Below are 19,388 nucleotides of genomic sequence, written 5' to 3' on the forward strand. Positions count from 1 at the left end.
AGGACTGACTACCTGAAGATGATGTCTATATGAAGATGTTTGTTTAAATATACCTAGGGATCTGTAACTTGCAGGCAAGCTAAAGCTTTTTGTTAATTTATTGAATCAGGCGTTACTTCGCGAAGGTCCAATCAATGAACTCAAGTTTATTATATATATTTAATTCTTGGGTCAAAAATGTTTGTCACCAAACTCCTTCGAAATGTCGAAAATACAAACTGAGACATGGATGCACAGAAAAACCAGAAAAAGAAAGAAAAGAAAGAAAAGAAAGAGTTCTTTTTCTGGTTTTTCTGTGCATCCATGTCTCAGTTTGTATTTTCGATATGGTTTCACGGGATACCCGTAAAAGTAACAAATTTGGAGTTGAAATAAAAAATACAAAAAGACTCCAAATAACCAATCATAATCCTTCGAAATGGCTAGACCGATTTTTACCCGACTGCCTGATGGAGGGTTATTATGAAATTTCTTGTGCGGTGCGATTCGGTAGGTCTGAGAATAGGATGTAAATTATTTTTCATACTTCTACGCGGACGGAGTCGCGGGCAAAAGCTAGTATGCCTATATGACTGTTACCTTCAATAAGTAAATATTTGTAAATTTTTAGTTCATTTTGATCAAGAAAAGCTTTCATAATCATAATCATTTATACGTGAACAAGGTACCTATTCCAAATGAAATTCCGGATTTTGATAGAAATGACTAGATATAAATTCAAAATTAACTATAGGTACTTACCTAACACGATTAGTCTAAAAATAGTCTAAAATTATAAATACAAACTACCTGACCGCATAATTGGTTGTTTTTTATATTTCAATATTTTTTTCACAAAAAAAATTGGTTGATTGATTGTTAGTAAAATTTAAAAAAAAAGCACTAAAATACACTTTCAGTTCAGTTCAGTAACATAGGCTTTATCTACCATAGGAACGTACTAAGTTCCCAAGTGATGCAAGCTATTTTGTGGGCAACGGCTATACAGAACATTGTAAGCTAGCCATGTTTTGGCTTGTTATCAGAAGTCTTAGGGTGTATTTTAGATATCCTTTTTTACAGCTATGTTTTTTTAGCTATGATTAAAAACCTCAAACTAAACTTGAAGGTTTATCCATTAAATTGTAAATGCAATAACAAGAGCGTCCAAGTGCGAGTTGCTCGCCCATGAAGGGTTTCGTAGCAGCAAGTAACATAATATATATAAAAGTTTCCTTTACTTTACGAATTATGATGTATTAAAAAAAACTACTTAGTAAATCTCGTTCAAACCAATTTTCGGTGGAAGTTTGCATGGTAATGTACATCATAATTTTTTTTTTTAGTTTTATCATTCACTTATTTTAAAAGTGACAGGGGGAGGGGGACACACATTTTATCACTTTGAAAGTGTCTCTCGCGCAAACTATTCAGTTTAGAAAAAAATGATATTAGAAACCTCAATATCATTTTTCAAGACCTATCCATAGATTAGATACCACACGCGTATGGATTTGATGAAATAAAAATTTGAGTTTAAGTTCTAAGTATGGGGAACCCACAAAACTTATTGTTTTTTTTTTCTATTTTTGTGTGAAAATCCTAATGCGGTTCACAGAATACATCTACTTACCAAGTTTCAACAGTATAGTTCGTATAGTTTCGGAAAAAAATGTCTGTGACATACCGACGGACAGACAGACAGACATGACGAATTTATAAGGGTTCCGTTTTTTGCCATTTGGCTACGGAACCTTAAAAATATCCGTCTTTGTTATTTTATACCTTTAAACCAGCATTTTTTGTATATTTATCTATTTATTTACTTCGGGGATCTCAGAAACAGTTCTTAACGATTTCGATGAAATTTAGTGTGTAGTCTCCGGGGCCGAACCATCGATCTAACTTAAGTCTATGTATATCTGGTAAAACTCGTGTTAACTGGTACTATTATATATTCTGTGCTCGTGTATTATCGAGTTTTAGTTTTAGCCCAAGCAAAGCTTAAGGGGTTTGCTCCTGGTTAGCTCATGAGCAATGTCCCGTTAGATGGCGCTGTTATCAATAGTTCCTTTTTTCAGGTTTTTTTCGTAAATTATGAAGAATTATTTCACCAAAAACTAGTGGCGGGAGTATCTAAGCGTAACCGATTTTTTGACCCCACACTCGAAATGAAATATTCCGCCAAAGCCGCAAACGAGGTGCTTTACTTTGAACGTCAATTGCGGCCGTATACGGACACTAGGAGCTCACGCACACACTCAAATAGACAGCGCCAGCTAGCGAAAGTCTATTGCGACACTTAGCTACCCGATCGGGGTACTCCTTCGAGTAATATTCACATTTTTTTATCGAGTCACGAAATTTTGTACTAACTGTACTTTACTCGAAAATTTTACTACGACCTATAAAATCTATAAGTATTTTATTGATAATTAGAAGCAGGGTCTTGGATAACTGTTCGCATATTATAATACGAGCCAAACGCCTTTCAAGTGGTCATAATATGTGTACGATAAATTGAGAAATTACCGAGATTCTGACCACGGTTTCTTGTCTTGGTTGATGGTCTTGCTATTATTCAGGTTATATTTATAGTTACTTTTCGTAGTTACTACTCTTGCTAAAGTGGTCATGGTCGTCGGTTGAAAATCGGTAGCAAATCTACAGGACGAGTTTCTTGGGAAAATAGTGCGGTGGTTTGTCCTTACCTTCCACGCCGCAGAGCTGGAGTTTGGAATTCGTAGTTGGCAATAGAGAGCGCTGCCACCAGGGCTCTTAGTCATCTTGTACGACACGCACAGGAATGCACAGGCAATCAAGTTTATCAAGGGCATCCGTAAAGCCAAAGTCCCTTAAGACACTGTTACACATGCTCTTTAGTAGCAAGAAAGCATGCTACTATTGAACAAATGCTAGCTAGTAGCATGTGTGAACAGGACATGCTACTATCGAGCATGCTTATTAGTGGCAAGCTCGAGACGGGGTGGAAGGGGGAAAGGTAATAAGCAAGTGTGAACGCGTTTGCTTCAGTCCAGTAACGAGCATGTGTAACAGTGCCTTTAGACATACCTAATATTTTATGAACAGTGCTTCGTGTAAGCTCTTTCTATCAAAAGAGGTAATAAAATCCATACAGAGTTTACTATCCTAATTATCATCATCATCATCACTCAATTTCTGTGGTAAGACTTTTGGTAGAGAATTAGTAATCATAAACTGCTAATATAAATTATTAATAAGTTGCTAACCATGAAAAGAGTTGACGAAGAGTTTATCTAGGCTTCTGCATCTGGATTTCTCAGTTCGTATATATAATTACTAGCTTAATCCTACGGCTTCGCTCCCGTTGAAGAAAAAAATCTACTCTGTAGTGTAGGTATTCGAATTAAAAAAAAACTTCTTGCACCTCTGCGATCCTCAAGGAATACGTTTGCCAAATCTCATGCATTTTTAGGCCATGTTTTGCCTTTATAGGTATAAATAAATACTTACGAAATACTTACATAACAGCAAAAGTTCACCCACTCGCCGATAACTTGCGCCGATCAAATTGCGGTAAAAATTATCCCGTGCTAATTTTGTACCTACTTATCTCTATAAATTGATTTTGTTAGGATATCATAACCGATGATTTGGCACAATCAGCAGAAGACTACGAGCAGTTCCAAAATCATCTACACTCCCTTTGTTACCTTCGAGTCGAAAACAGTTGTCGATTCGTATCATATAACTACCTATTGTAAGTATTATCTGCTAGGATTTTTTTCCGATCCAGCAGGCTTGTAGTCGTGTGTACTGGATTATTGGCAGTGTTTCCTTTGGATGTTCGTGCGATGGAACTTGCGTTTTTTTTGCATTAGTTCCTTTACAAGACTTGAAGGAAAAACTGCGTTTATTTTTTTGCCTTTGTTCCTTTCGCAGTAGCATCTTCAGTTCTTGCAAAGGTACAAAGGCGGAAAAATAACGCAGTTCTTTCTTCAAGGTCTTGTGAAGGAACTAGAACTACCGCAAATAATCCGTCGTACTTGCAGACTACGGGCACGTTCAGTTTAGCTGACACGTCATCATCGGAGACAGATGTTGCATCAAACCCAATTCGAAGCAGTCAAGCTCATAGGTAGCTGAACAGTTTGGTACTTTGTCACAGCAAGCTACAGTGCTAAAATGAGCATTTCTAAAAAAGTTTGTACATTTGATTTTTTCGACTCCGATTTGGGAAAAATTTACAGGTAGATAGAGTGAATCGTTCACTGAGTTTAAATAACATAGTCTCCCGAAATGTCCCAATTAATTTGTATGGAAAGTTCCTTTTTTGTTACCGCAAATCCATAGTTTTGGTAACAAAAAAGGAAATTTCCATACAAACCAATTGGGACATTTTGAGAGACTATGTTATTACGACTCAGTATCGTTCACTCTACATACCTGCAATTTTTTATCACAAATAGGAGTCGCAAATCAAATGTACAAACTTTATTTAAAAATGCTCAAATAGTTTTTTTCACACCTCTCCTTCAGAAAAGTAACTTTTCCTCCCTACCGAGAGGGAGCAAAGTACAATTTTTCTGTTCAAGGCTTTTCTAAGTGATTTATTGCAAATTCAATTTTTTTAAGTTGATAATTGGAAAGCCACGTCATTTTCTATACCATTTTGCTCCCTTGTGACACAAATAACTATTGTGTCACAAGGGAGCAAAATGGTGTATTTACGGCGAGGGCGTACATTGAATCCAGAATGTAGCGAAGGATTCTAAAGTAGAATCCTGAGCGTAATGAGGGATTCAAGTGTTAACGCACAAGATGAAAATAATTTTGCTCCCGAGTCGCTCATACAACTTTTCACACCGAGCATTAAGAAACTTGAAAAAAGTAAATTCTAAATATTATTAAAGAACAACCAGCATAGAAAATGGCGTGGCTTTACAATTATCAACTTCAAAAAATTGCATTTGCAATAAAATACTTAGAAAAGCCTTGAACAGAAAAGTTCCACTTTGCTCCCTCTCGTCAGGGAGGAAAAGTTACTTTTCTGAAGGAGAGGTGTGAAAATAACTATACATGTCCTCAAATACTAAGAGTAAAAAGGGAATGTATTTACTTTGCTACTTTTTGAGCGCTCTTTGCCTGTAGGATCTACGGCTAACTAGTCTGGTTGACCGGGCAGTGGGTATAATTAATTTGTAATTTTCCCGCTGGTACAGTAAATCCACACAGACACCCCACACTTCAGTCTACTCGTGACCACGGCCACTGTAATGTTGCCGAAACATCGAGGTAAATATTACTCGTGTGTGTTAGCGTGATAAGTCCTGTGCGTGGTATTTTGATTAATTCCAGTTTCTTTTAATTATTATGTTGCTTTATTCCTCTCATCTGTCCAAGCACGCGAGCAGGCTGCAATTACCAGGCCCATTACTGCCGTTCCGCCTGTGACAGTTGCAGTTCTACCATACAATCTTTTCTTTGGGGTAAGTAAAATGCAGTATATCGCATTAGACAGCGTTTGAGAATAATTATCAGAATCAGGGCGTCAGGTCTGCTAGTGAACAACGTCGGCATTAGATTCAGCTAATACTTTGAGAACAAAAAAAAGATATAAACTGTGATACAAGTTAAATATGCCCGCTGTCCAGTCAATCAACAAGCCAACCGTACCAAGCAAATATTTTTTTTTGAGCTTGACTGTTAGTCAGTTTCTAGAACCTACAGTATTTAATTTTGCCCTAGGTTTCTCTGCTGTCAACCGTGCGGCACAGTTAGATCTATGTGATACGTTCCTACATAATATAATAACATGCAGTACACGCCCTCCTCCACCTCCCTCCTCCTACATGAAATAATATATATATCACACAATACCTAATAATAGTTGTTGTTGTTGTTGTTTCTTTAAAAAAATATGGCTCTGTCCATCGGAGGACAATTTTGCCAGTGTCTAGTAGTTTTTGCCGTTGTACGGTAAAAAAATTCTAGAAAACGAAATATGAGAGGTAATGGTGGATGAACGATGACAGCGCGAATAACCCTAATAATAGTTATATTTATATAGTAGGTATTTGTGACAGCTAGTCTAGCTTGTGTGACATATACTATACATACATAATAACATATTGTTTTACATGGAAGAGAAAGAGAGCGGGCGTGTATGTAAATTTATTGTATAGATATTTCACATGGACGTAGTTGTGGGGCACGGTTCGTAGCGAAGAAGTAAAGTAAAAAATATTGTTATCAATTTATATGAGGTTCCGCAAATTAACAAGTTCTCTGTCCCGAAGCAATGTGCAGCGTTCTTTTGACACGTCGCCATAGTAATGATAAGGTAATATAATATTCCCGTAGCAATTTTCATTGTTAATCTAAATGTGGTCCAAGAATAAAAATAATTATTATAATGTATGTAATAAAGTTTATTATTTATTGAAAGAACAACTCCATTATTTACATCACTGGTCATACAGCACATGTGCCTCATGGACATACCAGTAAAGCCACGCATCAAGGGTCAAGGAACCTGGTAACACCGAAACCACTCAATTATTCAAGTATTTATTTCGTTAATCTCTATCCACTCAAGACAAGATAGATACAATCGAACCAATCAAAAATATCACATACTATTACAAGTCTTTCTAGGTCAGAATAAAAGTATGTAAAACACATTTTTGAAGCATTATATTATACTACACCTCGTTGTTCCGGGGGTCAATAGTTTGAGCGGCCCATTTAGTGAACGGCATGTCATCGTCTACTAAAAGTACAATTTATATGATATTGGAAAAATTGGAATGGTAGGTATCCGTTATCTCACTCCATATCTCGGTAATGCTGTATGCGGCATCCTATAACGCCATAGCCCACTCCATGTGAATTACTGTTCGGATCTGACAACTGTAGAGGCCTGTCCGCTAGCACATCCTAATAGTGTATTAGGGGATAGACCTCCAAAATTCTGCTCATCTCATCTATATTAGATATGTTGGCTGTGGTCCCATGCCTTTCAAATGACCGGGTCCAGATGGGTTCGTGATCGAAAATCTGAACCAGCTATTACAATAATAAGTAAAGACCTTTATTTCGGACAATATGGCCCAGATTTCATTCAAAACATTTCAGTCAAGCATATTGAGTGATTTTGAAAATTGACAAATTTGAAATTTGGGACACTAGATTGGATGAAAATAAATGTACAGCCAATAAGACAGTTTTGACCAACCTAACTTCTATACTTACTTAGTGCCTATAATGTAATGCAAACTCAAAATCAAACATTATTATGATGCCACTATAATGAAAGCAGTGACGCGAAAGATACAATTTGTAAGCGGAGATCTTATAAAACTAGCTAATAGCCGCGTGCACCTACCATGCAATAGTCCTAAATACAAAAGTCAAGGTACCAGAAGCTTAAAAATATATAATTTGTAATAATAGTTACACATAATTAAAAAAAAGTAAGCTCACAATAAAAAAATATCAATATATGAGCTTATACAATTCTTCTGATTTTGGTTCTTGATTCTGGGTATCTGTATGCGAGATTGTCATTTTACACGAGTTTCCTTTTCTTCTGAAGGGCAACCTGACAGTTCAGTAGCAATGACACTCGAAAAAGAACGCCATACTACCTACTACAGTTATCGCGGCCGGCTCAGTCAAGAATGTCTCTAAAGCTAGACATGAGCAAAGTCTAAACATGAGTGATATTATTATCGATATGGATAGTCAATATTTAGTCATCCTGTGACATAGAGCATAACACCAACTCGTTTGTTAAAAAAATTGAACATATAATAATTCTACTATTTTTCTACTACAATGTTTATGTTTCACGCAGAAGAAGATTAAAACTATCGCGAAAAGACTTGTGCTAGCACGTTACTAGTGATATATATTTTGCCCGCGGAGTTAAATATAAGCTGTAACAAAAAGGCCTTAGCAGGATAAAAAAAGGTCAAGTTCGAGTTGGACTCGTACATACGAAGGGTTCCGTACGTACAATGTTTTTAAAACAGTTCACTAATAAGTTTTAGCAACGCCTAGTAACCAAAAAACGCTGGGAAAAAACACGTTTCTTGTATGACAACTCCATTTATTTTTTAATTTTACTTACTTTATTATTAGTATTTGTTGTTATGGAGGCCACAGTAATACCTACATAATCTGTCAACATTTCAAGTGTCTAGTACACACAAACATGTATGCCTAAATGGGGTAGGCAAAGCACACGAAACGTTACAGCTTCGGAGCCACTTTTAGCAATTTTAGGTTTTAAGTTTGACGAAAACGGTACAATAGTGACAGGTTGCTAGCCTGTGGCCTACGGTCCTCAGTCGCCTCTTACGACATCCACGGAAGAAATGGAGAGGTCTAATTCTAACCCATCACACGGGTAGCTATTACAGCTCAAGAGATAAAGCCCTGTGACAGACGGATGGACAGACAGACAGACAGACAGACAGACAGCAGAGTCTCAGCAATAGGGTCCCGTTGGCCTAACTATAAAAACTAAATAATAGTTACGAACCAGTAGAAGACAGACAGACAAACACACAGACAGACAGCAGAATCTCAGCAATAGGGTCCCGTTGGCACCCTTTGGGTACGGAACCCTAAAAAGGAGAAGCAACTCCCGTCAGGAATAAAGAAATATTCCGATATAAAGGGAAAAGAAAAGATTTATTCGTGACAACAGGGAAAAAAATATACAAAAATGATTTAGAAATGTGCATGTCACAAAGTGGTCACAAATCAGTCAATTTTGTTTTATTTCAGATATTTTAAAAAATGACAACTTGGGCAAAGTTATCTCAAAGGTCAAAGTTGTACGGTTTTATAGTACTTTATATATATGTACCCCTATTATCTCATCATCTGATATTACTGTAGTTTCATTCGACAAATAAAAACTTAAGATTGGTTTTTTGGAATCTTTTTGTATTTTTTATTTCAATTCCAAATTTTTACTTTTACGGTCATCCCGTAAAACCTAAATTGAAAATACAAACTGAAATAAAGATGCACAGAAAAAACAGAAAAATAAGACCATCACTGGGAATCGAACCCAGGTCCTCGGTAATCCGTACCGCTTGCTATACCGCTACACCACTGATGGTCAAAAAATAAAAACTACATACCTGTTGGTATTCTTGTTTTTAGAAGCTCCACTAAAATTTCCACCCACGGAACGCTAAAAGAAAGATGCCTACGAAGACTTTATTTCGTTGTGTACATCATATTTATTTAGAACAAACTTTATAACACAGCGTTAATAAATAAATCAAACATAGTTAATCAGTCAGATATTCCTTAATTTCTTGCATATCAACATTCAACGTTTCTTCTTTTCTTCACCTTGAATATTGCATGACAGCACCTAGGCTACTTCAGCAATATAATGATTCCAGGCAAAATTATATGCAGTTAGTTAGCATTGAATCTGAAAGGAATTGTGTATTAATAAATACAGAAATAGTATTAGCAGACAGACTATAAGATACCTAGGTGTACGAATAAAGTGACCGATGCTTTTTAGTTACAGCATATGGACGTAAATCAGACTATCAGTAGGTAAATCCCCTAATGTACCTACATACTGTTGCACGCAACTCTGTCAGCGTAGAATTCGTTTATAAGCTATTCCGCGGGAATATTGCGATTAAAAAAAAACTACCCTATGTTTTTCTACGGGACTCAAACTATCTGTATCCCAAATTTCATCCTAATCGGTTCAACGAATTAGACGTGAAAAGGTAATAAAGAATTAAACAAACAGACTAACAAACTTTCGCATTTATAATATGAGTGGGATTATTGTCTTATTTTAAGTCATCATCATCATCATCATCATCATCGGCCTATCTTAGCCCACTACTGGACATAGGCGTCTCCAATTGCACGCCACTGAGCACGACCCTCGGCCACTCTCATCCAGTTACTGTCAGCTACCCAGTGAAGATCATCGCTCCACCTAGTCTGAGGGCGTCCCTCGCCACGCTAGGCTTTTACTCGTTTACCTTAGCAGTTATCGGTTCTTCGGCTGATATGGCCGGCCCACTGCCACTTCAGTTTGCTTCAGTTTTAAGTAATCCTATAGAAATAGACGGACGGACAGCGTAATATCAAATTATCTGAACTATGTCTTTGTGACAAAGTTTCTCCATGTCTTTCATTGAATAAAGTTAGAATTCGGCAGCGATGACATACGACCATCATCATCATCATCATCGTCATTAAGATCGGTTTGTGAACAATACTTATCTTTTTCAAAATATCCTGATATTGAATTTAGATTTTTGCTATTCCTTTCTGCCTGCATGTAAAATTTACAGAGATTAGTGATATGGAGATAGAGTTGTAAAATTAAATATTTAACATTGAATACCCTGGGTATTAAAAATAAACTGGCCAAGTGCGAGTCGGATTCGCGCACGAAGTGTTCCGTACCATTATCTATACAACATTAGACATTAGCAAAAAAAAACTTAAATATTTGTTTTATTCTGGTTTGAGTATTTGTTGTTATAGCGGCCACAGTAATACATAATCTGTAAAAATTTAAAGTGTCTAACTATTACGACTCAAGAGATAGAGCCCTGTGACAGACGGACGGACAGACAGACAGACAGACAGCGGAGTCTCAGAAATAGGGTTCCGTTGGCACTTTTTAGGTACGGAACCCTAAAAACTAAATAATAGTTACGAACCAGTAGAATTTTATGTAGGTACCTACATAATAAATCCCATTTTTTCCTTATCTTAAATTTCAGCTTTTTAGGATAAAAGGTTTGGTGTGTGCGTTGGTAAACAATAATTAAAAAAATAGGACAATGATGTAATGTTCACTTCGAAACACAGACAGACAGACAGACGGACAGACAGATGGACAGATCAACAGACGGACGGACGGATGAGCCGACGGAAAGGTACACAGACAGACTCACATACGCATAAAATTAACAACCTGTGTCACTCCTAACAGAGACAAATCTAACGATGCCTCTTCTGATCTCTTTATCTCCTAACATGAGCTATTTCTCAAGACTCTGCTTCTAATTATCAATAAAATACTTATAAATTTTAAAGGTCATAGTAAAATTTTCGACTAAAGTACAGTTGGTACAACTTTATTCACCATCATCATCATCATCATCTCAGCCGTAGGACGTCCACTGTTGGACATAGGCCTCACCCACAGACCTCCAGTTGCTTCAACTGGCAGCAGCCTGCATCCACCGCGAACCTGCGGCTTTAACCAGGTCATCCGTCCATCTTGTTGGTGGACGTCCTACGCTGCGCTTGCCGATCCGCGGCCTCCACTCGAGAACTTTTCGGCCCCAACGGCCATCCGCTCTCCGTGCTATATAGCCCGCCCATTGCCACTTCAACGAGCTGATTCGCTTGGCTATGTCGGTGACCCTTGTTCTTCTACGTATCTCCTCATTTCTGATTCGGTCCCGTAGAGAAACCCCAAGCATAGCTCTCTCCATAGCTCGCTGAGCAACTCTGAGCCTATTTATAAGGCCTAAAGTAAAGCACCACGTCTCGGATCCATATGTCATCACTGGACAATAATGATGTAGTGTTCACTTCGAAACACAGACAGACAGAAAGACGGACAGACAGATGGACGGATCGACAGACGGACGGACGGATGGGCCGACCGAAAGATACACAGACAGACTAACATACGCATAAAATTAACAACCTGTGTCACTCCTAACAAAGACTTATTTTCTTGTCTCTGCTCTTGTCTTGTTGTTTGCTAAGATGCATCAAGGCCTTGTTGCATAGCGTGCGAAAGAAATGACCATACATACGCTCCAAAACCATAACCCCTGCCGTTTCTCACACTTATAAATAAAATAAAAAATCTTGAATCACTTCATAATAGAGTACATACAGTACATACTCGTACATATGCAGACAGACGGTGGGAAGCGACTTACTTCTATGGAGTGAAAATGTTCACGACGCAACTAAGAGTTAGGGAAATTTGGCATGTTTTCGTAGTAGGTTGCTGCAGACCACAAGTTTGGTACACACGATAAGCCATACTTTGGCCACCCAGTAGGAATTAAATTCTTACAGCCCTGCCTCTGGTGTTCTTGTAACAAATATTAATGTTTCTGACAAAAATGATAAAATAAACATACCCGTGTATCCAATTACATAGGTATTCTTTTCATCATCGAATCGTACATACATAAATAGTTTAAGAGTTGCACTCTTGCTCATTTCCTCTCGTCCGCCAACTTTTTGACTTCTTGATTTGTGTTCAAACCATAATTATTCAAACATAATTGCTTTTGAATATCAATCTCATTGACTTGACGTTGTGACAAAAATGTATTATAATGACGTTTAAATTTTACTTATCTAGCCAGTTATAATAATAAAAAAGGTACGAAAACTACTTCGATTGTGAAAACCTTTTTATTCACCGAGCCTAGATTTAGCGGCCGTAAAAATGCCGTGATATGTAGGAATTTATTTGAGCCTCACTGTAAAACTTGATATTCATACATACACATGCAATGTATGTTGAATGTAGACCTTATTTTTTAACTAATTAGTTTAGTGATTACACCTAGCATCTTTTATTGTGAGAATAAATATGCTTTATTTAAATTAGTGGCGCTACTGTCTACGTAAGAGTAAATAACTAATATCTGTTCAGAATTTGTAAGTTGAATTTAAACCACTTGTCCTAGATCGAAGCACCGCATTATAATGTATGTAAAGTATGCAATGTTATAATTTTTGCCGAGGACTGGGTCTGTTACTTAAAAAAATATTATTTTAAATGTCAATTTTTAAAGTAACTTACCTATTTTTCGTCTTACTTACAGTTTGCGTCCTTGCATTAATCAGAAATAATAGTTTAGGCGTTTCAACTTCCGAAAATAACAGATTTAAAAACAAAAAAAGTAGATACTAGACTCAGAAACTTGAACTTGATCTCTCAGTGATCTCATGCTTTCTGCATTTAGTTGTCGTATTATCTGAGCCAAAGGTGATGGTCACGTGACCACACGAAATAGTCGATACCTATTTACAATAGTTTGATTTTGTGACATTGACTCACGCACCCATATAAGATGTCACTACATGCTCGCTGCGAACACTGTCAGTTGTACTCATACAATGGTAAAATGCATCAAAATTTACTGCATCACGCTGCACTTTTGATGCAATAAAGTTACTTTTTTTTGGATTTTGCTTGAAGAGCATATCCATAATTTACTATTCTCAAAAAATCCTCTAAGAAAACATGTCCGTGGAAGCTATGCGGGGTGTCCGTAGGTTTGTATGGAAGAGCAACCCCCTTAATAATTAGCTGTGTTATTTCTAGGTATTTAAAAAAAATTTTAGGTAACCTACACAAAAATGTTAATTATATTTTATTCATTACTTAAATCCATTTACAGTGTGTATGCTTAACCGAAATCGCCACACCTCCCTCCGAATTAGGTACCTAATAATCAATCAGTCTTTCAGCCCGAGTACCTTTATAAAGAGGGTAAATAAGGAGCCTTCCATTGTAAGAAACGTAACTCGATATCCCAGGGTCCCTTGCTCGGTGACATTGGCAAATTTATCATTAGCCGCCTCGTCGGTCGCTGTCAATGCCGGTTGTAATTTATCACCCTGTAATTTTTTTCCGCGCGAAAGCGGGTGGAATGAAATCTAATTGTTTTCTGTGATTTTTTTTTGTATTTGTATTGAATTTTATCACAGTAAGAAAGGAAAGAAAACATGTATTAATAACATTATGTGCACAAAAAACATGTATAAAATAAAAGGGGAAAATAAAAAAAATCTTTTTTATTTTACAAACGGGATGATACCTTTCAAAAAATTTTCGGATAATCACAGCAGATCATTGAGTGAGTGAAATGTAAAAAATACTTATAATATTTTTTCGTTTAGTATTCTTGCAGATATTCTGTAAAGCAAATTTAAAATTAAAAGAATGCATTTTTTTCACAAGGATAGCAATATAAGCGATCACTTCTATATAGGTAGTTAAGCAACCATTGAAGAGTAATAGTAGATTGTTGCACCAAGCAGAAAGCTATTTATTACTGCGATGAGCATGAGGGCAATATAAATTACTTAATGCGAGGTGCATAATCAGCTTTTCTTTCAACTATTACAGTAATAGTAGACGAAAAAAAACTCATGCTAAATAATTAATAGGAAAAAAATGTCACTAGCACTCGATGATTCCAGTTTTTTTAAGTTTACATTTGCACTCTCATAAAATGCCCATGGAAAATTCGCAAGGTTCCCGTCAAGTTCTTTTCTTTAATTTCTTACTTTGTTAGTAGAGGAGTTAGTAGCAGATATTTTTACCCGCGATCTGTCAAATTTCGGAAGGGCGCCAGGTCGGCTAACCAAACACACAATTTTTTTTTTAATATACGGCTACTTCCTATTTTTGGTAGGATTTAATAGCAATATTTTTATCTGTGAAATTTCATAAGACTGTCAGGTTGACCGACCTACCACTAGATTTTTTTTACACTATGCAGGCTAATTTTATAGCAAAATTACTTGTGTTACCTCTTTGGTGGTGCAATTGAAAAAAAAACCAAAACAATGCAATAAAGGATTTTCATACATTTTTTCTGCACTAGAGCAGTAAAGTCCCGCTTTGTGCTGGGTATTTAGTGCAGTTATGATGAAATGATGGAAGAAAAAATAAATTATTACATTGTTATCCTTTTCTTCTACCCTAGGTAAAGGTCCTAGTTTAGTCATCTGCCTGTCTGTGACAGAGATGTTTGTTTTAAACCGTAATAGATATACCCTTACAATTTTTACAACTCTTTGTGTGTATGGTACCGTAGCAGTTAAACCAACCAATAATATAAAATAAAATGAAAAAAAAACAGGGGTTTCAACGCAAGTTTTTTTTTTACGTGTTTTGATCAATTTTAGTGGCAATTGGCACATACTTAAATTTTTCAGTGTTATTTACCATGGCTGCTATATCAAAACAATCAAAATCAAAAATTTAAGTTGATTTCCGCAATTAAATTTATGGATTTGAGTTTCTAGTGAAACATTTCTTTTTTGGTACGATAGTGTAATGTGGTATGAAACCCTATGTTCGACTCACACTTTGTCTATCTTTTACTAAGTATCACATTATTTTTAGCGTAATAATGATTTCAGCCTGTTTGTTTACACAACTTTCTATAATCTGTTTATATATCTTTGCATTTAAATGATGGCCTTGGAGACACTCCTAATTAATACGACCGCCTATCATCTGCTTTGTCCATCTTTATAATTAATCTTATTTTTCTGTTTTGTGGTGTCCAATTAAAAATATTTATTTTCTGCAGTTAGAGTTTATGAATCTGATAAACTGAATTAAATAACAAAACTTTTATTTTCTGCTTCTTAATACATAAAACATACAAAATACATTTCCCGAAAGAAGATAAATCGGATCACATTGTTATCACATCAATAACTAGTTGCGTCAAACTTTACATATTGAAGAAAACACAAACAAAACTCGGATCATCTGGAAAAACTTGGAATCATAATCCACTTACTTGGCTCTGAGAGAAAGCTGCCTGTCATTTGGGCACACAAACTTATTGGCTTTGCTTTGTATATTCATCGCGATTTAAAAATACATAAAAAAAAAACAATTTGTTTACGCAGCGCGGGAAAGTCGCGCGTTCCCGCCTGTTTACGCGACCCAACTGTTGCTTCTCGCGTGGCGGAGGCTAATAATCGATATTTTAACAACGCTGAAAACTGTAACATATGTCGACTGGACCTTTTATTGGGTGTAAGTATCATGTTAACTGTAATAATACGTGTCTGGCCCAACGTTTGTGCTGCGAGGACCTTTTGCGCTCATTTGCATCTGAAAACGGTTTAGTTTAGGTATTGTTTTAGAGTTTGAAGCTTCTTAAAATGTTAATTTGATTCTAGTTAGTGACACGAAAGTTGAAATATACTTAAATAATGTACTTAATTTTATTGATGGTAATGGTGTTAAACTGTTATTCATTTAGATTTGTTAATACTGATATTTAATTTTATTTGACGACCAGATGGCCTAGTGGTTGGAGAACCGGACTACGAAGCTTGAGGTCCCGGTTTCTTTTCCCGTGTCGGGGCAGATATTTGTATGAAAAATACGAATGTTTGTTCTTGGGTCTTGGGTGTTTACTATGTATTTAAGTATTTATCTACCTATATTATTATATTTATCCGTTGCTTAGTACCCATAACACAAGCTTTGCTAAGCTTACTTTGGGACTAGGTCAATTGATGTGAATTGTCCCGAGATATTTATTTTATTTTTTATTTCTTTCTCAAATTGGGAGTAGGTATTTTTTATCCGACTTGCAAAATTTGACACGAATAGTTTTATCTATGCTAATCTAGCTTGGTGATTAATTTTAACAAAATCTATTACCCAATATTTCATAGATTCCAATTTTACTTCATTATAATTACAACTCATACATAATATACATACCTAAGTAGTTGTGTTGTTGAAAATTTATCCTAAATCGCGATGTAAGTAAAGTCAAAACATTCCAATTCTACAGCGACATAATATTACAGAGGGAACTTTAAGTATGCCAGTAAATGTAGATAGTAGGTGTATAAAAAATATAAATAGCTCATTATAAGAAAAAAAGTCTATATTGGCAGGACAATCCTTATTTCGACGTAATTGTCACGTTACCGGTAGATTTATCCAGTTTTCCGCAGACCGCACCTCTTGGGCATAGTAAGAGATAGTTACCCAACACGTAACTCTTAATTTTATTTCTTACATAGCTAAGACACTTTGAAAATCGTAAACAAGACTGTATATTGTCAAAACTAACACAATACAATACATACAATGACTCACCTTACAATACTGACACTATCTGGCGATATTCCACCTGTCATTAAACCCTCATTAAGTTCGTTAAAACTTATTTGAACCTTGAACAATGCCATCTAATGTCACGATAGTATTATATATGTATTAATGACTAACTGTTACTTGCGACTCCGTCCGCGCAGAATTCGTTTACGCTATCTCGCGAGAAATATGCAATTTTCCGCAATAAAAATCCTATTCCATGGGCCTTCTCCGTGATTCAAAGTACTATATACCGAATTTCAACTAAATTGGTTTTGGTTTAGACGTGATGAAGTAACAAACAAACATACTTACAAACTTTTGCATAAATAATATTAATGGGATTAAAGCACTAAGAATATTAGAGACAATATTAAATGTAAGCTAACACTATCAAAATGCCCCATCTTTACGTTGTATCCATAGACGAAATATAAACATTACTATATTTGGTCTATGGTAGTATCTCTTAGTAGTATGAGTCTGTCTGTGTGCATCTTTCTTATATCAGCTCGCTCATACTGGAATAAAGAGTACTACATAATAACAGTGACATCAACCGCCAAAAATCCGCTCAAATTTTTTTTTGTTATTTTTAAATTAACCTGATAACGAGTTATTAACAAAATTGTAACCATCGTTATTGCGCGCACTATCAGCGGCGCCTCCCTAGGCTCCCTACCACTCGGTAAAATGTGTTGGTGTTTGACGTTTCAGTAATGATGGCGCATTTGCGAAAGGTGGATACATTTCTGTGAAATATTCGAACGTTTATCTTTATGCGGTGCTGTGAAGTGATAACAAGGTGATTCCGATGCCGTACCACAGACGCTTTTCCGCCAAAATGCCGGAATTCGACGACGAAGTCACTGTGGTCGACGTTTACGACCTGGCATCAGACATTGGGAAGGAATGCGAAATTATAATAGAGAAATACGGGGCTGACGCAGTGACAGCTTTGTTGCCGAAGGTGATTAATGCCCTAGAGTTGCTGGAGAACTTGGCTGTTCGTAACGAGAAGGAGAATCAAGCGCTACAGGAGCTAACAGCGAAGATTTCTCAGCTGGAAAACGACAAGATCGAGAAGGCTGAATACAGACAACGCTTCGAAAAGGTAGGTGTTAGAGGTCACTGATATTGGTGATCGAATTATTCGTGCAGTCAGTAGCGCGCTCGGACGGCAGTAGTTTCGACACCTGCATAAGGTGCAGTTGCAAAATTGCTATAAGTATGAAAATGGAAGGCGGTGGAAGAGTGTTGCGCGACATTGACATCACAGTTCGGTGGCGCGCGTCTTGAAGTTAATTGCCTTTAATTTGGCATAATTATTAGTATTTTCAACTAAACTTCAGTGCAAACTAGCTTCGCTATCTTGAATGCCAGTTTATGCTAATCCAAGGCTTGTTTTTGTTCTGTGTTTACTTAATTGTTTTTGTTTGAACAAGTACCACTTGGATATTTATTCTTAAAGTAGTCTTCAGTTCTACTTTGCTGGCTATTGCAATTCTAATTTAGAAAGGTAATGTTGATCTCCAGTCATATGATTAGTTGTGTATTGTGTAATCTATAACTTTCACTTTATGTATTATCAATAATAGTCACTACAGACACTGGTGTGGTTAATCTAAAAAAATTAAATAAAATGGGTTTGTTAGTTTAAAAAAAATTTTTTTTTTCAACTATGTTGTTCCACTGCAGAGCAGACCAAAAGCCTTTTTACCTTTATGACTCCTAACCTGGAGCAAGCCAGGCCAGTATTTTTTATATATTACTAAAAAACAAAATATTTATTTTGGTACTGGCAATCAGAAAATTGCTAATTTTAAAGTGTTAATTTTATTATGTGAATATTGCTAATTTTAAAATTAGAATGTTTAAAACATACACATAAAAACAGTAGAATTTTGTTTATCCATCATTCAACAAACAACTTTTTTGGGTATTTTTGAGTAATAGTACTTATTTAGGTGGATTGATTTGAATGCTCAGTTCAAAACTTGGAGGCCTTTTATATGGGCCAATCAACTTTTTTTACGAACACTAATCTGCAAACATATAACATAACATAACATGCCATCCTACGTAAGTTCAACCTATTAAACCATGAAATATCTTGTTGGAAGTACAATTTTTTGGTAACGCAGAAGACACCCAAAGTGTCGGTAAAATAGTTGATTGGCTAACATACACTTATTTTTATGTCACAAATGAACTTGCCATATTTTTTGCATTTACCAGTTTCATTTTGCCCTTGAATATTAATTAATTCAACATTCAACAAACAATGTGATATGTGACATAAAAATCAAATGTCATTTTTATTTTGTTGTATATAGTTTTTACATGAAAATGTTCAGGTATTTTACCTTACATATTTACTTAACAAATATTTTTTTTTTACTGAAGTAGTGTTCCCAGCACTCCCCTAAAGAGGCTTCACATGTTAAAAACACTGATCTATATAATATGTTGTTTTATCCCAGGCCCACCATATAAGCTAGGTTTGGCTTGG

The 19,388-nt window shown here is 36.0% G+C and overlaps 2 protein-coding genes and 1 long non-coding RNA gene across 8 annotated transcripts in view; 1 reads left to right on the top strand and 2 right to left on the bottom strand.

The window, feature by feature from the left end:
- LOC141431127 (rabphilin-3A-like) overlaps positions 1-16,957 on the bottom strand; it is a 75,173-nt gene extending 58,216 nt beyond the window's left edge. For 2 of the 3 annotated variants that reach the window (XM_074092138.1, XM_074092136.1), the window contains exon 1: positions 15,555-15,714. In XM_074092138.1, coding sequence (XP_073948239.1) covers positions 15,555-15,622 — 68 coding nt within the window. In that variant the 5' untranslated portion in view covers positions 15,623-15,714. Of the gene's footprint in view, positions 1-15,554; positions 15,715-16,879 lie in introns of those variants that run through there. The other variant, XM_074092139.1, reaches the window with a different exon arrangement.
- Positions 7,537-13,311, bottom strand: LOC141431122 (uncharacterized). The gene is made up of 2 exons (XR_012451699.1): positions 9,999-13,311; positions 7,537-9,421 (listed from the first exon to the last, which is right to left on the bottom strand). It is a non-coding gene; the product is annotated as an uncharacterized lncRNA (long non-coding RNA).
- A 622-nt stretch (positions 16,958-17,579) lies between the features above and the next one.
- Rilpl (Rab interacting lysosomal protein like) overlaps positions 17,580-19,388 on the top strand; it is a 28,043-nt gene continuing 26,234 nt past the window's right edge. For all 4 annotated transcript variants that reach the window (XM_074092157.1, XM_074092160.1, XM_074092156.1 and 1 more), the window contains exon 1: positions 17,580-17,990. In XM_074092157.1, the coding sequence (XP_073948258.1) occupies positions 17,691-17,990 (300 nt within the window). In that variant the 5' untranslated portion in view covers positions 17,580-17,690. The remainder of the gene's footprint in view (positions 17,991-19,388) is intronic.

Source organism: Choristoneura fumiferana, chromosome 9, assembly GCF_025370935.1.
Source record: "Choristoneura fumiferana chromosome 9, NRCan_CFum_1, whole genome shotgun sequence".
NCBI lineage: Eukaryota > Metazoa > Arthropoda > Insecta > Lepidoptera > Tortricidae > Choristoneura > Choristoneura fumiferana.